Source organism: Baudoinia panamericana (genome assembly GCF_000338955.1).
Source record: "Baudoinia panamericana UAMH 10762 unplaced genomic scaffold BAUCOscaffold_2, whole genome shotgun sequence".
Lineage (NCBI taxonomy): Eukaryota > Fungi > Ascomycota > Dothideomycetes > Mycosphaerellales > Teratosphaeriaceae > Baudoinia > Baudoinia panamericana.
The window spans coordinates 1,874,091-1,892,435 of NW_006911258.1; the positions used below are offsets into that span (position 1 = coordinate 1,874,091).

Sequence of the window (18,345 nt, forward strand, 5' to 3'; positions counted from 1 at the left end):
CACCCTCCTGCCCTATTCTCAGCTCTATTGAGAAGTACACGGCTACCAGCACCCCATTTCATGCAGGCTCCATGAACGAACGACGCCTTGGTCCCCTCCCACAACTAATCTGCTTGGAGAGCTTGCTATGCATATTATCCACGGATCAGTGGTGATGGCAGCCGTTCGCCAAGGTTACCGGTAAGGTTGGGCTCCAGTGATCGGCTGGCGGTCCGCTTAATAACACTCCTACATGCTTCGCCAGTAGGTGGCCGGGACTCATGTAATCATAAGCGAGACCTCAGCTTCTTTGACACTAAAGTATGGATGAGCTCCGCCACTGTACTGAGTGTAGCTTCTGTGAGCCAAGGAGATGTATCTTTGTAATCTATATTTGCTTTCGGCGGACAGCCCTTGCTCCCCAAGCACCAATGGGACAACCATCGTGAACGCCGTGTCACTGGACTAGATACCGCGCGTAGATGGCCATACAAGATCCGGGTGAACCGCAAATACCGGTATCAAGATTGCGGAACCCAGCATCCTCCGCTTCCACAGCAGAGATATTAGAAGAACTAACCCGCCAAATCGTCCGAGACCGCAACGCCGGCCTTCTAGACACCCACGCAATCCGGAACCACGTCTCCAGCAGCCTAATCGCCCGCAACGACTTCGACGACGTTGCCGTTCAGACGCGGGACCGAGCTTTTCAGCATCAGGAACAGCAGCATCCCGGCAGTCAGATTGAAGTTTGGTGCATAAGCTCCGACGTTGATGAGCGGCATGGCAAGGCTAACGTGCACCTTACTGCGCGGATCAAAGGTTTAACGTGCACCTTACTGCGCGGATCAAAGGTTTGTCGAGAGAGGGTCACGATGGGTTTGTGCGGGAAAGCGTGAGTATTTGCAAGTGGGAGAAGGGGTCGAAGTGGGAGGAGTGGAAGATGGTAGCGTTTACTACGCTTACTGGGCCTAGTGGGTACGCTCTTTAGGAATGTACAGCGACTGTTTGGTTCGTTCCTGTCCTGTCCAAGGACATTCGGAAGCCTAACACTCTCTCCTGCGTGCACACCATGGGTGCTCTCAATTCATGTCTTCGGGAAAGGATGGCACGCTAAACGAGCGCATACGGGGGTAACAATACTTCGAGCACACTCACTTCAGGCTCTGCTGCTTCCGCCTCAAGCCCTCCAGCTTCCGCATCAGGCTCTCCTGCAGCTTCTTCTGGCCCGACCAAGCCTGCTGCATCTTCCGCATGCGGTTGCACGCCATCACCATCAGCCCGACGGTCTTGACCGAGGGTTTGCGTTGGCGGAAAGAGATGTCCGGTGTGATGCCCATCTCCTCCAAGAGCGTCAGGTCGGCTTTGTTGCTGCGAGTCAGTTAGCACAGCTCCACCGCACGGATCAGAAAGGGACGCAAAGCATACCATTGACTGTACATCTTCACCTGCAACAAAAACCACTTCTTCGTGTATACCAAATCCGCCCGGAAAGCTTCTTCACGCGTACACTTGGCCTGCAGGAACTGGATCTGCTTCGCCAGTCCCCTTAGCTCGCCCTCATGTCGCTTCTCCTTGACAACGAGCTGGTGATTCCAATGCTTCTCATCTAGCGTTCGGTCGCCTTCAGCCGCTCTCTGGAGGCTCTGCAGCTTCTCGCGAAGTTGCTGTTCGCGCTTGATAGAGGATTGAAGCTTGCTCTCGCGCTCTCGGAGCTGCTTTTGCGCGGTCTGAAGTTCCATATCCGCGTCGTCCAATTGGGCTTGGAAGTCCTGCTGGATGGTATCGTCCGAACGTGCTTTCTTCAGGCGATCGCGCAATTCCTGCTCTTTGCGAAGTACGGTCTGGAGACGTTCCTCCTTCTCCGCCGTCTCGACATGAAGGCTTTCCAGCTCGATCTTGGCTTCTCGGAGCTGCGAGCGCAGCTCGGTCTCACGTCTCGCGTGTCCGGATGAGCTTCCTTTGCGGTCACCGAGCTGCGTCTCCAGGTCTTCGAGCTGGATCTTGGCGTGCTTCAAATCTCGCAGTTGGTGGCGAAGGTCACGCTGCTTGTCGACTGCTGAGCGAAGGCTGCCCTCTAGCTCAGCGATATGAGCGTTGAGGTCTTCCACTTCAGCCTTCGAGCTCGACAACTGGTTGCGCAAATCGGCTTCCTTCTTCGCAGATAGTGCGGCCTTACGGTCGCGCTCTGCAAGCTGCAGCTGCAGCTCTTCGGCTTCGATTTTAGCCTGCTTGATAGCCTCATGAAGATCCATGCGCTCCTCAGCGATCGTCTTCTCTTGCTGCGCAAACGCCAGCTCGGACTCAAGCGACTCGACCTTCGCCTGCAGCCGTGTGCTACGCGCTTCAGCTTCGCGGAGCTTCTGACGCAGGTCGCTGCGCTCTTGCGCCGGCGCGGCGGAGGCCTTAGACTGCATCATGGCATCCAGTTCTGCTTCGAGACTTTTGATCATGGCCTTGAGCGCCTCGCGATCACTGTCGGCCGTCTTGAGCTTGAGTCGAAGATCATTCCGCTCCCGAGCAGGCGTGCCGTCATCCTTCGCCTTACGAGCAGTCTCCAATTCCTGCTCAAGCTCCCCAACTGTCAACTCCAAGGCTGCTTTCTCGGCTTGTAGATCATCGAACGTCGACTCCAGAACCAGAATCTCGTCCTCCAATGCCTGCTTGGCCTCGGCATGCTCCGCCTCCAACTCTGCTCGCAGCATTTGCAGACGCCGCTGGACTTCTTCAACGTCGCCTTGACCGCTTTGCCTGGCCAGATCGAGCTCCCGCTCCAGAGCCTTGACGTCAGCGTGTCGTTGCTCCACAGCCTTTTGCAGCTGTCCCTGGAGCTTCTCGACTTCCTCCTCCAAGGCCTCGATCTGAATCTGCTTGTGTTTCAGGTCCTCTTCTCTATGGCCCAACACAATATGTTCCCGCTCAGCACTTTCGCCCTGCTTCTTCAAGTCGGCAACGCGCTTGTGCAAGTTGGCGTTCTCCGCTTCAACGTTCTGTAACTGCTGCTCCAGCTCATCGAGCTCAGCATCCTTTTCTTGCTCTAGCTTCTGCAACTGTTGCTGCAGGGTACGGATTTGCTCGGCTTGCTGCTTGAGGAGGCTGTCCTTCTTCGACGGCGTTTCCATTGCTCCAAGTCGGGCCTTGAGCGAGGTGATCTGCTGCGACTGATCCTTGACCAGAACCTCTTGCTGCTTCAGCGCAGCTTCCAACTCACGGATGCGCTCGCTCTTCAGCCTAACATCAGCGCTCTCATTACCTTGAAGCGCGCTGACTCGACTCTGCAGCGTCTGCAGCTCAGTCTCCCGCGCCTGAATTAACCCATCCTTTTCGTTGAGCTTCGCCTGCGAACTCGCCGCCGCAACTCTCACCTTCTCCTGCAACTCACGGATCTGCTCAGCCTGCTCACGAGCTTGCCTACTTGCCGATTCCTCCTTGCTGCTCTCTGCTGCGCGCAGGCGCTTCTGCAAATCACCCAACTCCTCATCCCGCTCCTCAATGATGCGCGACTTCTCGCGCAACCGGGCCTCTTTCTCCTGGATCACCCGGTCCTTCTCCTGCAAGCGAGTGTCAGTCTCGTGGGCTTCGGCGTCCCAGCTCCCGCGCGCCGTTTGGAGACGCTCTTGCAGGGCATGAATCTCGGCATCCTTGTCGGCTAACTTGCGCTGGGCGTTGCGGAGTTCGTCCTCGCGTCGACGGAGATCAGCGGCGTTGGCTGCTTCGACGGATTGGAGACGCTTCTCTTGCAATTGAGCTTGATCTTGAAGCTCATCGAGCGCTTGCGACTTCTCTCGTAGTTGGCTTTCAAGTTGTGCCACATCGCCGCGCAGCTTCTTAGTTGACTTTTCGTGGTCGTAGGCGAAGTTGACGCGCTCCTCGAGTTCGGAGATCTTCGCGGTCTTAGCATCAAGCTCTTCATCCTTCTCTTTGAGCTCCGCTTCAAGCTCGTCGATGTCTTGCTGGAGATGCTCCGCTTGCTCTGTATCTGACTTGGCAGCCTTCAACTCCTCCTGCAACTTCTCGAGCTCCTCATCCTTCTCGTCAAGCTGCCGGTCACGGTCTCTTACTTCAGCCTCCAGATCTTGTACATCATCCTTCAAGCGCTGCGCTTGTTCCGCATCGCCATCTGTCTGCGCCTGCTTCTCTGCCTCCTCAAGCTTCCGCCGCATGCCCTCCAGCTCCAACTCCCGCTTCTCCGCCATCTTCTGACTCTGTTCAGCCAACCTCTGCAAACGTTCAATTTCCTCCGACTCGCGTTCGTGAGCATGGCGCTTCTTCACCCACTTCTGGTACTCTTCGTACTTTTGCCGATACTCCTCCAGCTCATGCGCGGCGTCCTGTAACCGCTTGCGCTGCTTGTTCAGATCCTGCTGGAGCGTTACCTTTTCCGTCTTGAGCTCCACATTCTCCTTCAGCGTTTGCTGTTGGAATGATGTCCCGTTCTTGCGCAATGCTTCCTCGAGGTAGTGGATCTTGAGCTTCAGACTGAAGTTGTCCTTCTGAATCTGGTCGAGCTTGGCTTCTTGGTCGCGAAGAGTCAGACCGTTGCCTTGGTTCAGCACGCCTTCGTCGCCTCGCTGCGGGAGCTGTGGCATGGGTGTCGAGTCAAGCATCGACGAGCTCGTGGTGGGGACTATGGGGGTGCCTTCGCGCTTGCCGTCGCCTGATCCGCCCGTGTCTTCGCCATCGAGCATCGAGCTGCTGACCGGTAACTGCGTGTCCTGGTTCGCGTAGCTCGATCGGAAGCCAGCAGGTGTCGCCAGCACCCCGCCATGTCCGGCATTCTCCTTGTCTTCGAGTATGCTTTGCTGAAGCATGCGGTTTCGCGCCGCGCTCTTTAGTAACGGGGTGAACTCCTGCTGCTTCATTGCGCCGGGATTCCGCCTATCAACAAGCGCATTGCGCACGCGAGGGGTCTTGGTCGGCTGCGAGATACTGCGCATGCCTCTCATGTGGTTGCGCAAGTTCTCGGACGGGTTCTTGGATGGTGAACCAAAGGGTTGCGCAAATGACATCTCGTCCAGGTGGTGGTGGGACAGGGCTGTGGCATCGCCGCGCTCGGTGCCGGGAGTGCCAATGTAGTGAGCCGCCATGACTTTCGAGTACGAGTGCTATAGTTAGTACCCTCTTCACTCTCACCCTCCCCAAGTCCTGGCGTAGAAAGATGATCCAGTAGAATGTTCGCTGGTTGATTCGAAAAGCCGCGTTTGTTGTCAGATCAAAACAGTCGGCATCTGCAACCGCCGACGTCTGCCAAGACCATACCTAGACGGCAAGAGCCGGACCTACTTCGAGGTTTCAGCGACCGCATGCTCAACTGCAGGCTATCTCGCTCTCCTTGATAATGGTATGAGTGTGCGTTTTTCAGCGGCTTGAACTCTTACTTGTAATCGGAAGCATAACATCATGCAAAGCATATTACGCCGTGGGAGCAATAGGTAGGTGGCAACATTGATGGGCTGGATCAATTTCCTGTCAGAACCTGCGCACTTCCTTTCATCTCTTACACTACATCATGGACGAAGGTGCTCCTCACGATGAGGGGCTCAAGTGGTTTGGTGAGGGGTTTGATGGCTTTCCGAAGCGTCTGCCCGAAGACTGTGTTGAGTACGTAATCTACGTGATTAATGAGCATTTTCAAGATGTTGCCGCCACCCGCGCAAGGCTGAACGCGATCTTTAAGAAAGCAAACGAAATCTGCAGAAAGCACACAGCAGGCTACATATGGCAGCGCGGCGAGTTTGACTTGAAGATACGGCCCACACTTTCCGACCAGGAAGCAGCCAATGGCCAAAAGTCTTCGCCACAGACACCCCATCTGCGAGGACGAACAGACTTCGGCGACTCTATCGCCGACGAGTGGCTTGTTGTGTATCTCTTATTAGAGCTCAGCAAACAGTGCCCGGACGCCTGGATCCGGGTGTATGACACGGATGGCGAGTTCTTACTGATCGAAGCCGCGAATGCCTTGCCCAAATGGCTAAGCCCAGACGTGTCCGAGAGTCGAGTATGGATCAACAACGGCCATCTGCGCATCGTGCCGCTCGATGAGGGCTCACGCACAAGGAGCCTTTCATTGCAGGACGCTCTCACATTCGTCAGGAAATCACCAGACAAGCTCATCGTCTCGCCGTTCATCGAGGAAGAAGCTTTCTACCGCCTCCGCACCTATCCTGGAGCCATTGCCACATCGATGCATCGCGCGCTCATCACCGTACCTCGACCTCTAGCATACCTGTTACACCGCAAGCCAACGTACATTTCTCCAGCCATCGAGGCTTTCTACTTGCGCGACCCAATCAGCCTCAAGCCGCTTGCAACCAAGGATACAGCAACACTTCATCTCCCGCCAGAAGACTTCGTGACGGTTAGTGTCAAGTTCACGAAAGTAGGCTATGCGCAGCTGCGAAGCCAGCTTTTCGACACGCCACCTGCGTGGACGGGCATCATTCCGCGGCTAAGCGACTCCAAGGTCGAGCTTGGCATGAAGCTGGCCTGCGGCTTTGAGATGCTGCTTACAGATCCTCAGAGTCAAGACAAGCGGGTTGTGCGTGAAATCAAGCTGTTGTTGAATGATATTGAAAGTGGTGAAGAACCGCTACCGTCGGATGTTGAGCTTGCTTCTTGGCCACGGGATCAGGACGATGAGAAGTGGCTTGACATTGACTACCGAGATTTTGAGCACGAATTGTCTGGGAAGAAGGGTGGCAACAAGACTGCCGAGGGCGGGTTCGGTGATCAAGGAGCGCAAGACAACCTACGTAAGATGGTGTCTCGCTTCGAAGACTTCCTCAACGACGACTCTGCCGGCGTTGAAGGCATTGACGATGGTGAGGTCTCCGATGACGATGCCGATGAACCTGACGAAGAAGTCTCAGACCTAGACTCAGGAGAGGACAGAGACGCCGGCTACGATGACGCGGATTTCGAGCGGGCAATGAAGGAGATGATGGGCATGCCTGCCGAAGAAGTCGAGAAGAGCGGTCTGCTTGAAGAAGCTAGAAGGCTGGCGCTTGAAGATGAGCAGAGCGGCGACGAGCCCGACGAAGACGAGGAGATGAAGAAGGTGATGGAGTTGATGGAGCAGGAGTTGAAGGGGCATGATGCGTTGCGAACAAAGCATGATACGCACAAGTCCGATATTCCTGCGAAGCCAAAGCCGGTCTTTGGACCTGAAAGACCGCCTGCAATGGCTGCTCATGGTAATGCATTGGTCAAGAAAAGTGGCGTTGATGAGGACGAAGATGTTGGCCCGGGTGATGAAGAGCTCAGCTCGGACGACGAAGAGTTCAACGATATTGATTTGGGCTTGGCGAAGAATATGTTGGAGTCGTTTAAAGGGCAGGCGGGCTTGGCGGGGCCGGCGGGGAACATAATGAGGGCGTTGGGGATCAATATGCCGAGGGACGAGGGTGGGGAGGAGTAGTAACGAGCGCTGCTGTATATCCAAGCCTTTGCCAATATGCTTCGTCCAGATTGCCTTCAAGCGCCTACAGTGAAGGTACGCACTTGCGTTCTGCATTGGCCAACGCAGGCATGTGGGAGTACGAGGTACCATACAAGCCAGATCATACAGAGAGGAGACAACAGCCTCAACACAAAAGAGAGCCATGGCAGGGCCATCATACGACTATCTCCGGCTACCTTCCAATTGCGCTCAAGCGTCGATGCTCTTCGAGGCGACATCGTGGCACACCATGGCACACCAATTCGGATCTAGCCTCTCGTTTGCGACCACGCCGGCATGTAACAAGTCCACCTCACGCCACCTCAGGGGCCTCTGTGGCATTACGGGCAAAACCCACACCCATCTTCATCTACACCCACCACCGCCGCACACGCCCGGGTCATACCGTTCAGCAGAGTCACGCCCCTCGCTCCTCCAGCCCCCGCGCTCTGCAGCATCGCGTACCAACCCCCACCTCCTAAGGCTGGTATCGGCTCACCATATGCCCTTCCGAACACGGCACCCACCGTACCTGGCCCCACACCGGCGCCAAATCCGAAAAGGCTCAGGATAGGACCGTACATCAGACCGGGAGCGAAGAGTGCCACGCCGTTTGAGACGTAGAGGGCGGTTGGCCCAGGATTGTCGCGGATGTAATTGTACGCTTCGGTGGGCAGATATCCCAGCTTTTTTACTCAAAGGTCACGGAGCGCGGCATCGATGCCGACGGTTTTGCTGGCTTGCCCAAGCCATCTCCGGAGACCGACTCGCCCATCTAGCTTACTGAGTTCCTGCTGGACATCGGCAGCGGCTGCTCGGATCCAGTCGTTGACCGACGTGAGATCGATCTTGTCCGTCTCAGTCTTGACATTCTTGGCAGCTTGTTCGACCCAGCGTCCAGCGTCTGCCCGGGCTCGGTTCATCCATTTGCCAGCAGGGTCTAGGTTAACTCTGTCGAGCTCGTGTCTGACGGCTTTCGCTGCCTGCTCGGTCCAGGTACTAATGTCCCTCCAGGCGCAGCCGAGATGGAGTAAGAGGTCTTGGAGGATAGTTGGGATTTTGTGTGAAGCCTTGTCGATAGATGTCTCAGCGGTAGCGGTCTGTGAGCATAGCGCCGCGAGAGCGATGATGGCGAGAAGGAGAAGGTTCATGACGCGCTGCTGGATGACATTGTGACACGGGATGATTCACGTCGAGCTTGACAAAGCGGTTGATACATGTAGAACAGCGTTGAAGTGGCACAGCCGGTGTGACTGTTGGAGTGCCAACCGCAACGACGGGCACTCTGTGAAACGTACAGCCGCATCTACCATATCGTGATCTTGCACGGGGGTTGAGATTTACTCAGCCACGAACAGTCCGATCCGTCTGCCATAAGCTGGCGTCGACCCCTTGACAAAACACTCACTTACACCTCCTCTCCACCAACCCCGCCCCAAACTCCGCATACTCCTCCCTAGAAATCCACATCTGATGAAACGTGCCCAAACTCGCCAACACACTCCCGCCAATCCACGCCCCAAACTTCCTCTCCACGCTCCCGCCCGCCGCAATAACCCGCACGCGCGGATTCGGAAACATAGCTTGGACATCACTCTGCAGTCGTTCCGGTAGCTTTTCAATCAAACTCCCCGCTCCGGTCAGAATGATGTTGCCTAGGAGTGCGGGCCGCGCATCAACGTCGCAGGCGTTGACGGAGCGGTGGATCATGGATGGTATGCTGTCGTCGGATTTGGGCGTGTATTGTGATTGTGAGGGTGAGGATGAGGATGTGGAGGAGGGAGGGGGAGGGTAAGCGGCTTTCGTGTCGAATAGCCCCTCCACAACCTTATACCTCTCCGCTCCAAACACATTATTCCAGCCATCCGGCATCTCGAACGGGCGCGGCGGCGTGAGTTTGACCGCTTCGAGATTCGCTTCCAACCTTCCGGGGCCGGGCCAGGCGGAGACGACGCTTTCTTTGAACGCGGTGAGGACGCGGTCTTCTTCGAAGCGGCGGAAGGAGGGCGACGGGGGGGAAGAGAAGTTGGTGTAGGTTGCGGAGGCGGGGTGGCCGGCGTCGACGGGGATTTTGGAGGCGATGAGGTAGTAGGGTGTTAGTGGGACGGGGGGCGTGGTGGTGGTGAACATGCGCCGGATCTGGTCGGAGAGGAAGGAGGAGGCTAAGGGGCTGTGGGTGGTGCCTATAACAGTCTGTTAGCTGTGCAATAGAATGTGATTCGGCTTCGGGCAAAGTGGACGGAGAAAGTTGGTTGTCAGTGCTGAGGCCCGGTCAAGGGCCATCTCATCAATGCCTGTTGGCTATGTCGACCGTCGTGAGATATGTTAAGAATCATCATGGAATGCGAGTATAGACAAAGAGAAAAGAGAGACATACTCTTCCGCAACACCATCCCTTCCCACAATGCCGTCACCGAGGTATTGTAATGTCCCACATCGACCACCAACGCAGTAGCCTTGCCATTACCGTATCTATACTAGATGTCAGCTCCACCAACGCCTTCTAAATTGATTGACGGACCTCACCTACGCCGCCAACTGTCCCGTCTTCGCCAAAAAGAAAGCAGGCACATCCCACTCCTCCATCGCAACCTCCATCGTCTTCTCCCTCGCCTTGACCGGATTCCACGCCGGCTCCGTCATGAGCAGTGGATACTCCGCCAGCGCCCTATCCCTCTCCTCCTCCTCCATCTTCTCCGTCTCCGCCTTGGCCTTACTCGTCTCGTCCGTCTCCATCTCCACATCCCCCTCCCCATCCTTCACCACATTCAGCCCATTGCGACTCGGCGGTGTCTGCCGCGCGCCCGTGAGTCGTGAGGTAATACTGTACTCCCACATCTTGGCCGCGGTGTCCCAGTCTTCTACCAGTCCGTCTGTGTTGTATGGGTTGCGGATCTCCATGTCGGCGTTCGGGATATGGATGGCATTCTCGCCGTAGACGTGGTGGCCGGAGGAGAGGACGCCATAGTGGGTGGGCACGACAGACTTGGGGGTGTCTTCGCCTGCGAAGCCGGCGCGGATGCTGTGACTGCCAGGGTCGAGCACGAGGGCGTTGATCTCGTCGCCGCCGTACTCTTCTTTGAGCGGAATTTGGGGCGGAACGGATGTCATGGCGAAGGTATTGACCTGATCCTCACATCTGCCGGTCCGGACTCTCGGTCACTTGCTCCCTCCTCACACTGTCTCCAATGATCATATAACTGACATGCCTTTTCCGCAAGTGAAGACGCGCAAGATCCGCGTCAAATCATGCCTCAGGCAAACTAACCACCACCTCCCCTTCCTCCCCTCGATTACACTCCCACCTCCGCCACCTCCACCCTCACAATGAAAATAAAGGATCTTTTCAAAGTCGAAACCCTTGACCACCGCTTCGAACCCAAGGACTCCTCCCCACTGCCCACCGCGCGACCTTCAAGATGGAACACGGCAGAATACTACATCTACTACGCCGCCTTCCTCACCATTCCCATTCTAATGTTCAAATCCGTCCACGATGTCTCCCAACCTAGTCACCCAGGCTTCGCGAAGTACGAAGGTCTACTCGAAGACGGGTGGATCTTTGGCCGCAAAGTCGACAATAGTGATGCGCAGTATCGTGGTTTTCGGGCGAATGTGCCGTATTTGCTCCTTGTGGCTATCCTTCATCCACTGTTGAGGAGGGGCGTTGAGTATGTCATCAATGCTCTCGGCAAAGATTCTGGCGGTGTCAAGGTATGTTGAGCATTGGAGTTTTGTAGGAATGGAGGAGCTGACTGACGACCAAGCCAAGTCCGTTGCTTCAGTGAACCCCAACACCCGCCTTCAACGGCGTGCGACTTTCGATGTAGTCTTCGCTGCCGCCCTTCTAATGGTATTCCATGGCTTGTCGGCAGCGAAGGTCCTCTTAATACTCTGGCTGAACTTCCAAATCCCCACGAAATTGCCCAAGCAGTACGTAGCTGTCGCCACCTGGACTTTCAACATCACCATCCTGTTTGCCAACGAGCTCTGCCATGGCTACCGGTTTGCGGAGATTGCCGCTTTCGTGCTACCGCCTCAAACGACTTTGGCAGGTGAGCAGGCGGAAGCGGGCTGGGGAGCATGGCTGGATGGGTACGGAGGCCTCATCCCGCGCTGGGAAATCCTCTTCAACATCACCGTCCTACGTTTGATCGCGTTCAACCTCGACTACCTCTGGAGCATGGACCGCCGCGCAGGTGACCCATTGGAGGTAAGAATGTCCCTACACTTCATGCATTGCGCATGTATGTATGAAGTGACTAATGCGTTCCAGAAGAAGAACCTCGATCCCGCCCACCTCTCCGAACGCGATCGCGTCGCCGTCGGCGCCTCATCCAGCGACTTCACTTTCCTCAATTACCTCGCCTACGTCCTCTACTCGCCCCTTTACCTCACGGGGCCCATCATCAACTTCAACGACTACATCGCTCAATCCCGGTACCCGCTCCCCAGCACCGTCCATTCACACCCCTCCCCCTCCGACCCAGGCAGGACCCGTATAGTGGGCTACAAAACCATAGCTCCCTACGCCCTCCGCTTCGCCCTCTGCCTCCTAACCATGGAATTCGTCCTGCACCACCTCTACGCCGTTGCCATCTCCAAATCCCACCCGGACTGGAGTACCTACACCCCCTTCCAACTAAGCATGCTAGGTTACTTCAACCTCCACATCATCTGGCTCAAATTACTAATCCCCTGGCGCTTCTTCCGTCTCTGGAGTTTACTCGACGGCATCGACCCGCCGGAGAATATGGTGCGGTGTATGTCGGACAATTACTCCGTGCTCGCGTTCTGGAGGGGGTGGCATCGCAGTTTCAATCGGTGGATTGTGCGATACATCTTCATTCCGCTTGGTGGGAGTCAGAAGAGTGGGAAGGGCAGTGGGTGGCGAGCGGCGCTCAACTACGCAGCCGTCTTTACGTTTGTGGCGTTATGGCATGATATCAACCTGCGCCTGCTTATCTGGGGCTGGTTGGTCGTCGTTTTTGTCTTGCCGGAAACTCTTGCACGATTGGCTTTCCCCGCTAGCAAATTCAAAACCCGACCGAACGCTTACCGTTGGCTTGCGGGCGTGGGCGCGGTGGGGAATATTCTCATGCTTATGGCTGCGAATTTGGTGGGGTTTGCTGTAGGGTTGGATGGGTTAAAAGGGTTGGTGGAGGGGATCGTAGGGAATTTGGGCGGGAGGGTGTTCTTTGTGGCGGCGTGCGCGACGTTGTTTGTGGGGGTGCAGGTGATGTTTGAGTGGAGGGAGGGGGAGAGGAGGAGGGGGGTTGAGATGAAGTGTTGATGGCGTTATGCGCTATTGTACAAAGAGACCTCGCGGTACTATTTCGATATCGAGGTACTTCTCTCTTCTCTTTTGCTGTTGCTCGTTCTGCTTACAGATTCACGTTGTCGTCATCTTGGCACAAGGCCAAGTGAATATCATGTTTGCCAAGTGAATATCATGTTTCAGTGAATATCAGTAAGTGAATATCATGTTTCAGTGTAACGGGTTTAGCTCCGTTTCAGCGTCAGACCTTGGCGACCGTTACCAGTGCAGCGAGCTGCCGAGCTCCGATTGGTCGGTCGGAGCTGTTATGCGACTGTTGCGTACGCAGCTCACATCCCCATCCACATCCACGTTCACCATTGCGTTACCTCACACCTACTGTTCGAAGAGCGCAACAACCTACCGAGGCCATATCTCCGCCCTCCCTCTAGCTGTTCTATCGAATCTGCCACTCATCCTCTTCTCCAACCGGAAACAATAAACAGGTACTCTCGAATGCAATAACATCTCCCGTCAAGCCGGCGGTGACGGTGACGGTGACGGAGACGGAGACGGAGAGTGAGAGGACGTTACCGGAGTGCAACCAGGAAATAAGGACGAGCAGAGAAGGAGCGATGGAGACGGCGATGGCGACGGCAGGCTCTAGTCTTCTGGCTGCCTCATCGACGGAAGTCACTACTCCGGGTTCGTTGGAGGAGGACGGCAGGAGCTATGCTGCTACCACCAGTCATCTGCATGTTCCCGTGACCGTTGCAATTCCGCCGGCTCTAACCTTCGGTCCGACATCAGAGGGAGGAGCGGGAACGGGATCGTGCAAGGAAGGCAAGACCGGTGGGACGACGAGGTTTCCGGACGAACACCACGACGCCGATGCCTTCCCCAGCCCGCGCCTCCGCTCCACCCGCCACCACCACAGAAGCAGACTCCGCTCCGCCTTGCCAGCGCCCGAACTCAAGAAACCCCTCCGTCTCCTGGACCTTCCCGTAGATATCCTCAGCGATATCATAAGCCAAGTAACCCACACCAACGACCTCACCTCCCTCGCCCTCTGCCACTCCGCCCTCCACCAACTCACCATCCCCCATATCTACTCCCGCTTCGACATTGTCTGGCCCGACGCTAGCGTGCACTCTGAACCGCGTTCGGGAGTCGATGCGCTGACGTATGGACTCGCGACGTTGGTTATGGCGGAGGAGGTCTTTGGGGAGGCGCCTTCGCAGCGGCAGGGCAATAATCGCTTTCTGCGTAGTGGATATGGCAGGGCTAGTGACATGGCCGTTAGGCGACGAAGGGGCAATCACTACGCTCAATACACGCGCAAGTTCTCGTTGGGGAATGGACCCGTGGATTGGGTGCAGGAGTACCTCATCACTAAAGAAGGCGGCAAGATGTTGGGAACGCTGGTTGCGCTTGCTGTGGCGCGGATGCGCTCGCTCGAGACGTTTGTGTGGGATATGCCGACTGGTATTCTACGCGATGTGTGGAGCGCGTTGGCGTACCTGGGTGAGAGGGATGATGGGTGGCCGTGTCGGTTGGAGAAGGTGTGGGTGAGGTGGCATGATAATTCGTCTCCGGAGGCGGTGATGCTTCCGCCGCCTCCTCTTCCGCCTACCATCCCTCCTCCTCCTCCGCCGCCGATGCAATTCCACAATGCGGTTCCCAATCTGCCTCCGCAATTCCACAGCGGGAGCACAGCGCCAACAATTACAACCACCCCACCGCTCCCCCTTAATTCAGCAGCGCTGGACAGAGTCGAACACCCCTCCTTCTCCACCCTTCCACCCCTGAAATCCCTCTCCGTCCTGGATATCGACGAACTCGCCTACCTCGACGAAATGGCCGTCCTCATCGGCCGCTCCCTCGACAAACTCCGCGAGTTACGCGTGGGCATCGCGAGACATGCAGTGGCGAGGGAGTGGGTGAAGGTATGGGAGGGGGAGGGGTTGGTGCAGGTGGATTATGAGGTCCCGACGATGGGGGTCGTGACGGTGGGCGAGAAGAGGTCGGGGGGTGTGTTGGGCGTGTTGACGGGGTTTGTGCACGACATGAGGAAGCCGAAGGTGGAATTGGCGGAGCGGACGAGGCGCAAGTCGGGTACGGCGGCGGGGAAGGTGGTGGTGGCGGCGACTAACGTTACGCCTGCGCCTGCGCCTGCGCTGCTTTCGGACGCTCTGGTGGAGGAAGGAGAGGGAGAAGCAGAGACGGACAACGCCATCACCGACGTGCTTGACGTTGTAACCGCTGGCTCCGACGCTCTTCCACCTTCGCAGATACCGGAGCCGCCACGGTCGTCGTCAAACGACTCCTTAAGCCCAGAAGCCGCATACGGAGATGACGACCCACTGATAGCGACGAGTCGACAGGCCACTCCGGAACCGGAAACTACGAACCAGCAGGTGAGCGCTTACTTCCCGCCTCTACACCAAAATACCCCACCCGCAAACCCAGCAGAAGCAGAAGGACAACAAGCGCAGGCTCACCATCTCGACTCCACCTCGAACCCCTCCGTCATCGCACCGACGAGCCGACCGGTGCTTGATCACACACTTCACCTCGAGATGCTGGAGCTGGAGCGGGTACCATTGTCGATACCGGTCCTGCAACGCGCGATCGACATGACCAAGTTGACCTCCCTCACCCTCCTCCACTGCCATAACCACGAACAACTCTTCAAAACCCTCCGGCGCCAATTCGCACCCACACCCAAGTCACCCACCTACCCCGTCCCGCGCAGGACGTCTACATCCGTCGTTCCCTCTCCCCGCAAGTCAAGCAAAAGCCACTCCACCCCCGGCTCTGCCCAACATGCCGATGCGGGAGTCGTGGAGTGGGTGTATCCTCTTCGATTGAAGAAGATACATACCAACACTGTCTCCCCAACCTTGATATCTTTCCTGAGGGAGACGCTGGCGCCGGATAGTCTCGAGACGCTTTTCTTGCAGGAGACCAGAGGGTATATTTCCAGTGTGAGCGTGGAGGCCATTTTCAGGGGCGCGGTGAGGAGGCATCGGGGTGGGTTGAGGAGGTTGATGGTTGATAGTTCGGGGGATAAGTCGTTTGGGAGTAGTAATGGTGGCGCGGGTGGAGGTGGTCATGCCGGGGTTGCGGGGGGAGCAGGAGGTGGGAATGGAGGAGGAGGAAGTGGGAGGTGGCGACGCTGGATGCTGACCCGTGAGTTGCTGGCGGGGTATGTGTTTGGTGGCAAGATGGCGGGGTTGAGGGAGTTGGGGGTTTGTATTGAGTGGCGGGATTGGGTAAGCACATACAACCCCATCCTTTTCCCCTTCCCCACCCTATGTGGTGTGCTTGCTGACTTGGCGTGATGAATAGCACTTCTTCCTCCAACACCTCCCCTCCATCCCCCATCTCCGGTCGCTGTATATCCCCTTCCTCTTCCACCCGGACGCCGGTCAGGCCGCGGCCGGCGGTGGTGGGGGCGTTGCGCCGGGTCTGGATCCACGTGAGTTGGCCTTGAGTCTACTCGATATCGTTGCGTTAAGGCCGGAAGTGGAGTTGTGTTATATGGGCATTGGAGCCAAGTGTTTTGAGATTCTGGAGAATCGGAATCCTACCCACCCCGCCGACCTGGCGAATGGAGGGGACGGGCATTTGTTCGCCGCAGGGGGTGAGGGGTCGGGGATGGAAGCCGGGAGTGATGGGGAGGAGGATGACGATGGCGATGGCGATGATGACGGTGACGGTGATGACGATGAGGAGGGTGCGGATGAAGGGGATGGCGATGAAGACGGTGTGGAGGTGGAGCCTGAAAGTGAAGAGGAAAGCGAGGAGGATGTGGATTCTGGCAGCGAGAGCGGGAGTGAGCCGTTCGGCGGTCATGCAGCTGCTCGGCTACGGTTAAGGGAGATTTTGTTCTATGATGATAAGGTTGCGGTGTTCAAGGCAAGGCATGGGCGGCTTTAGCGTGGCGTCGCATGGTTGCGTTGCGGTGGGTGGTAGTATTATAGCGGTGCATTCGCGCGTGGCGATGGCGATGGTGATGGTTGTTTGCTTGCATTGCGGTGATGATGCTTATGATACCACGGATCGGATCGGATTGAAGGGTTGGGAATTGTTACAATTTGCCGAATCAATGTATATACCATCAACGGTTTGTCTGCGCATGTAACGCCAGTCTACCGCTACTCCCAACCATATCCATACAAGCAAGGTGCACGATCCGACATTGATCTCGTTCAGACTCGCATGATCAGCTGCTTAGCTGCTATCATTACAGTGCGTACGCCGCAACAGCCATACCGGCAGCACCTAGCAGCATCGCCGCCTTGCCAGCACTCATCGTCGGACCCGCCGCAGAAGAGGTACTCGAGGCAGCGGCAGTAGCAGAAGAAGCGCGAGATGATGACGCCGCCGCACTCGCACCCGCACTCGCAGCCGCGCCACTACTCGATGCCGCCACACCGACTGCTGAACCCGAAGAAGCCCGGCTAGCCGACGAGCTTATAGCTACCACAGACGTGAGCGATTGCGTCCCACTAACAATTGTTGTACTCGAAAGCTGCGGCACCGGCGTAACCCTGCTCGCATTGCCACTGACAGATGTAGCATTCTGAGCCGTTCCACCAGGCATGGAAACGCCAGCCAACAACGAACTCGACGCAGCCGCCCGCGAACTCGACGCTTGCGCCGCAGATGCTGCGGAATTCGACGGAGTTAGTGTAACGATGCCATTCGTGGTGCTCGAGAGCGTCACAACCCCTCCACCTCCACCCGCAGCCGGCGTGACAGTCTCGTAGAAGGCTGTAGTGCTACTCTGCACCAGTCCGTTGAGGCCTAGACTTACCACGGCGCCGTTGGCGAGCGTGATGCCAGGGGCGTGCCAGGTGAGGGTTGTGCCGTCCAGGACTGCGAGGCCGGTGGTGCTGGGGACTTCGGTGGCGGTTAAGGTTGTTCCGCTCAGGGGAAGGACGGCGATGACGGCGCCGGAGGCGGAAGAGGTTGAGGAGGCGGAGATGGCGGAGGCTAGGTCTGTTGAGGCTGCCATCTCTGCTTCACTGTCGGCTTTCAAGCTGTGTTATTGGGAGGCTTGAGTCCGCCGGTATGCGCTTGTTGTTCCGAAAGAATTGGAGGATGCTTGATATGGGTGCCTAAGCTTGGCGTGGTTGTATAGAGGCTAGTTGAGGTGAAAGTGGCGATGCTTGGATGAAACAAGACGTGACAAGAAGTCCGAGCAAGCGTACCTGTACCCTTTCACCATCCTGCTTGTTTCGTGACTGCAGGTGCTCAGCTGCAGTCAGAGCGTCGGCCCCATGTGGAGGCAGAGGATCTGTAGGAGCTTACGCAGCGCACGAGCTTACCGGTCGGGGATCAGCAAAGGCTCGGAGAATGGGATACGATTTGCTAGGTGCAGACGTCATGCGCGATACAGTCGACCCAAGGATTGTGAAACACATCGGTTCCTATGATAAAAGCCACGCAAGTCGGCACATCACAGAATCTTATTACAGAGTATGCAAGGTTGAAGCTGAGGTTGCGACCACATACGGTTAGGCTGTTGGCCCTAGCCATGTCTATGATGTACACATAGTAACTTCCCAGCCCATCTACAGGACGAAGTCGAGCCGTCAATGGTATCTTGCTGCCCGCTGAACAATTATCGTAACAGTGGAACGACACATCGATGCCAACA

General features: G+C 56.6%; 8 protein-coding genes across 8 annotated transcripts; 5 read left to right on the top strand and 3 right to left on the bottom strand.

Moving 5' to 3' along the window:
• Positions 1-461: 461 nt before the first annotated feature.
• Positions 462-970, top strand: BAUCODRAFT_145578 (uncharacterized protein; the record flags this gene model as incomplete). The annotated part of the gene is made up of 2 exons (XM_007674600.1): positions 462-733; positions 802-970. 2 exons carry the CDS (start codon positions 462-464, stop codon positions 968-970), a joined length of 441 nt encoding a protein of 146 aa, XP_007672790.1.
• A 1,597-nt stretch (positions 971-2,567) lies between these two features.
• On the bottom strand, positions 2,568-4,586 carry BAUCODRAFT_57871 (uncharacterized protein; the record flags this gene model as incomplete). Its single annotated transcript, XM_007674601.1, has 2 exons — positions 2,568-2,789; positions 4,377-4,586. Coding segments are annotated over 2 exons (432 nt in total), but the record flags the coding sequence as incomplete, so codon positions are not given.
• A 723-nt stretch (positions 4,587-5,309) lies between these two features.
• On the top strand, positions 5,310-7,399 carry BAUCODRAFT_102765 (uncharacterized protein; the record flags this gene model as incomplete). Its single annotated transcript, XM_007674602.1, has 2 exons — positions 5,310-7,107; positions 7,198-7,399. Exons 1-2 carry the CDS (start codon positions 5,489-5,491, stop codon positions 7,397-7,399), a joined length of 1,821 nt encoding a protein of 606 aa, XP_007672792.1. The 5' UTR covers positions 5,310-5,488.
• A 501-nt stretch (positions 7,400-7,900) lies between these two features.
• Positions 7,901-8,678, top strand: BAUCODRAFT_372604 (uncharacterized protein). The gene has a single exon (XM_007674603.1). It carries the CDS (start codon positions 8,141-8,143, stop codon positions 8,594-8,596), a length of 456 nt encoding a protein of 151 aa, XP_007672793.1. The 5' UTR covers positions 7,901-8,140; the 3' UTR covers positions 8,597-8,678.
• A 19-nt stretch (positions 8,679-8,697) lies between these two features.
• Positions 8,698-10,812, bottom strand: BAUCODRAFT_372610 (uncharacterized protein). Its single transcript, XM_007674604.1, has 3 exons — positions 9,951-10,812; positions 9,798-9,892; positions 8,698-9,603 (listed from the first exon to the last, which is right to left on the bottom strand). Exons 1-3 carry the CDS (start codon positions 10,529-10,531, stop codon positions 8,825-8,827), a joined length of 1,455 nt encoding a protein of 484 aa, XP_007672794.1. The 5' UTR covers positions 10,532-10,812; the 3' UTR covers positions 8,698-8,824.
• Positions 10,748-12,713, top strand: BAUCODRAFT_145583 (uncharacterized protein; the record flags this gene model as incomplete). The annotated part of the gene is made up of 3 exons (XM_007674605.1): positions 10,748-11,134; positions 11,193-11,633; positions 11,697-12,713. 3 exons carry the CDS (start codon positions 10,748-10,750, stop codon positions 12,711-12,713), a joined length of 1,845 nt encoding a protein of 614 aa, XP_007672795.1.
• Positions 12,714-13,324: 611 nt separating this feature from the next.
• BAUCODRAFT_64047 (uncharacterized protein) lies at positions 13,325-16,619 on the top strand (the record flags this gene model as incomplete). The annotated part of the gene is made up of 4 exons (XM_007674606.1): positions 13,325-14,932; positions 15,095-15,770; positions 15,834-15,952; positions 16,029-16,619. The coding sequence occupies 4 exons, from the start codon at positions 13,325-13,327 to the stop codon at positions 16,617-16,619; spliced, it is 2,994 nt and encodes a 997-aa protein (XP_007672796.1).
• Positions 16,620-16,772: 153 nt separating this feature from the next.
• BAUCODRAFT_372782 (uncharacterized protein) lies at positions 16,773-17,911 on the bottom strand. The gene is made up of 2 exons (XM_007674607.1): positions 17,897-17,911; positions 16,773-17,829 (listed from the first exon to the last, which is right to left on the bottom strand). The coding sequence occupies exon 2, from the start codon at positions 17,698-17,700 to the stop codon at positions 16,927-16,929; it is 774 nt and encodes a 257-aa protein (XP_007672797.1). The 5' UTR covers positions 17,701-17,829; positions 17,897-17,911; the 3' UTR covers positions 16,773-16,926.
• Between the last annotated feature and the right edge of the window lie 434 nt (positions 17,912-18,345).

Excerpts from the sequence above, each read along its gene's own strand:
- BAUCODRAFT_372604 (XM_007674603.1), top strand. The coding sequence starts at position 8,141 with ATGCCGACGGTTTTGCTGGCTTGCCCAAGCCATCTCCGGAGACCGACT.
- BAUCODRAFT_372782 (XM_007674607.1), bottom strand. The coding sequence starts at position 17,700 with ATGGCAGCCTCAACAGACCTAGCCTCCGCCATCTCCGCCTCCTCAACC.
- BAUCODRAFT_372610 (XM_007674604.1), bottom strand. The coding sequence starts at position 10,531 with ATGACATCCGTTCCGCCCCAAATTCCGCTCAAAGAAGAGTACGGCGGC. Across the intron at positions 9,893-9,950 it reads AAGACGGGACAGTTGGCGGC|ATACGGTAATGGCAAGGCTA; the intron begins GTAGGTGAGGTC and ends CATCTAGTATAG. Across the intron at positions 9,604-9,797 it reads AGGGATGGTGTTGCGGAAGA|GCACCACCCACAGCCCCTTA; the intron begins GTATGTCTCTCT and ends AGACTGTTATAG.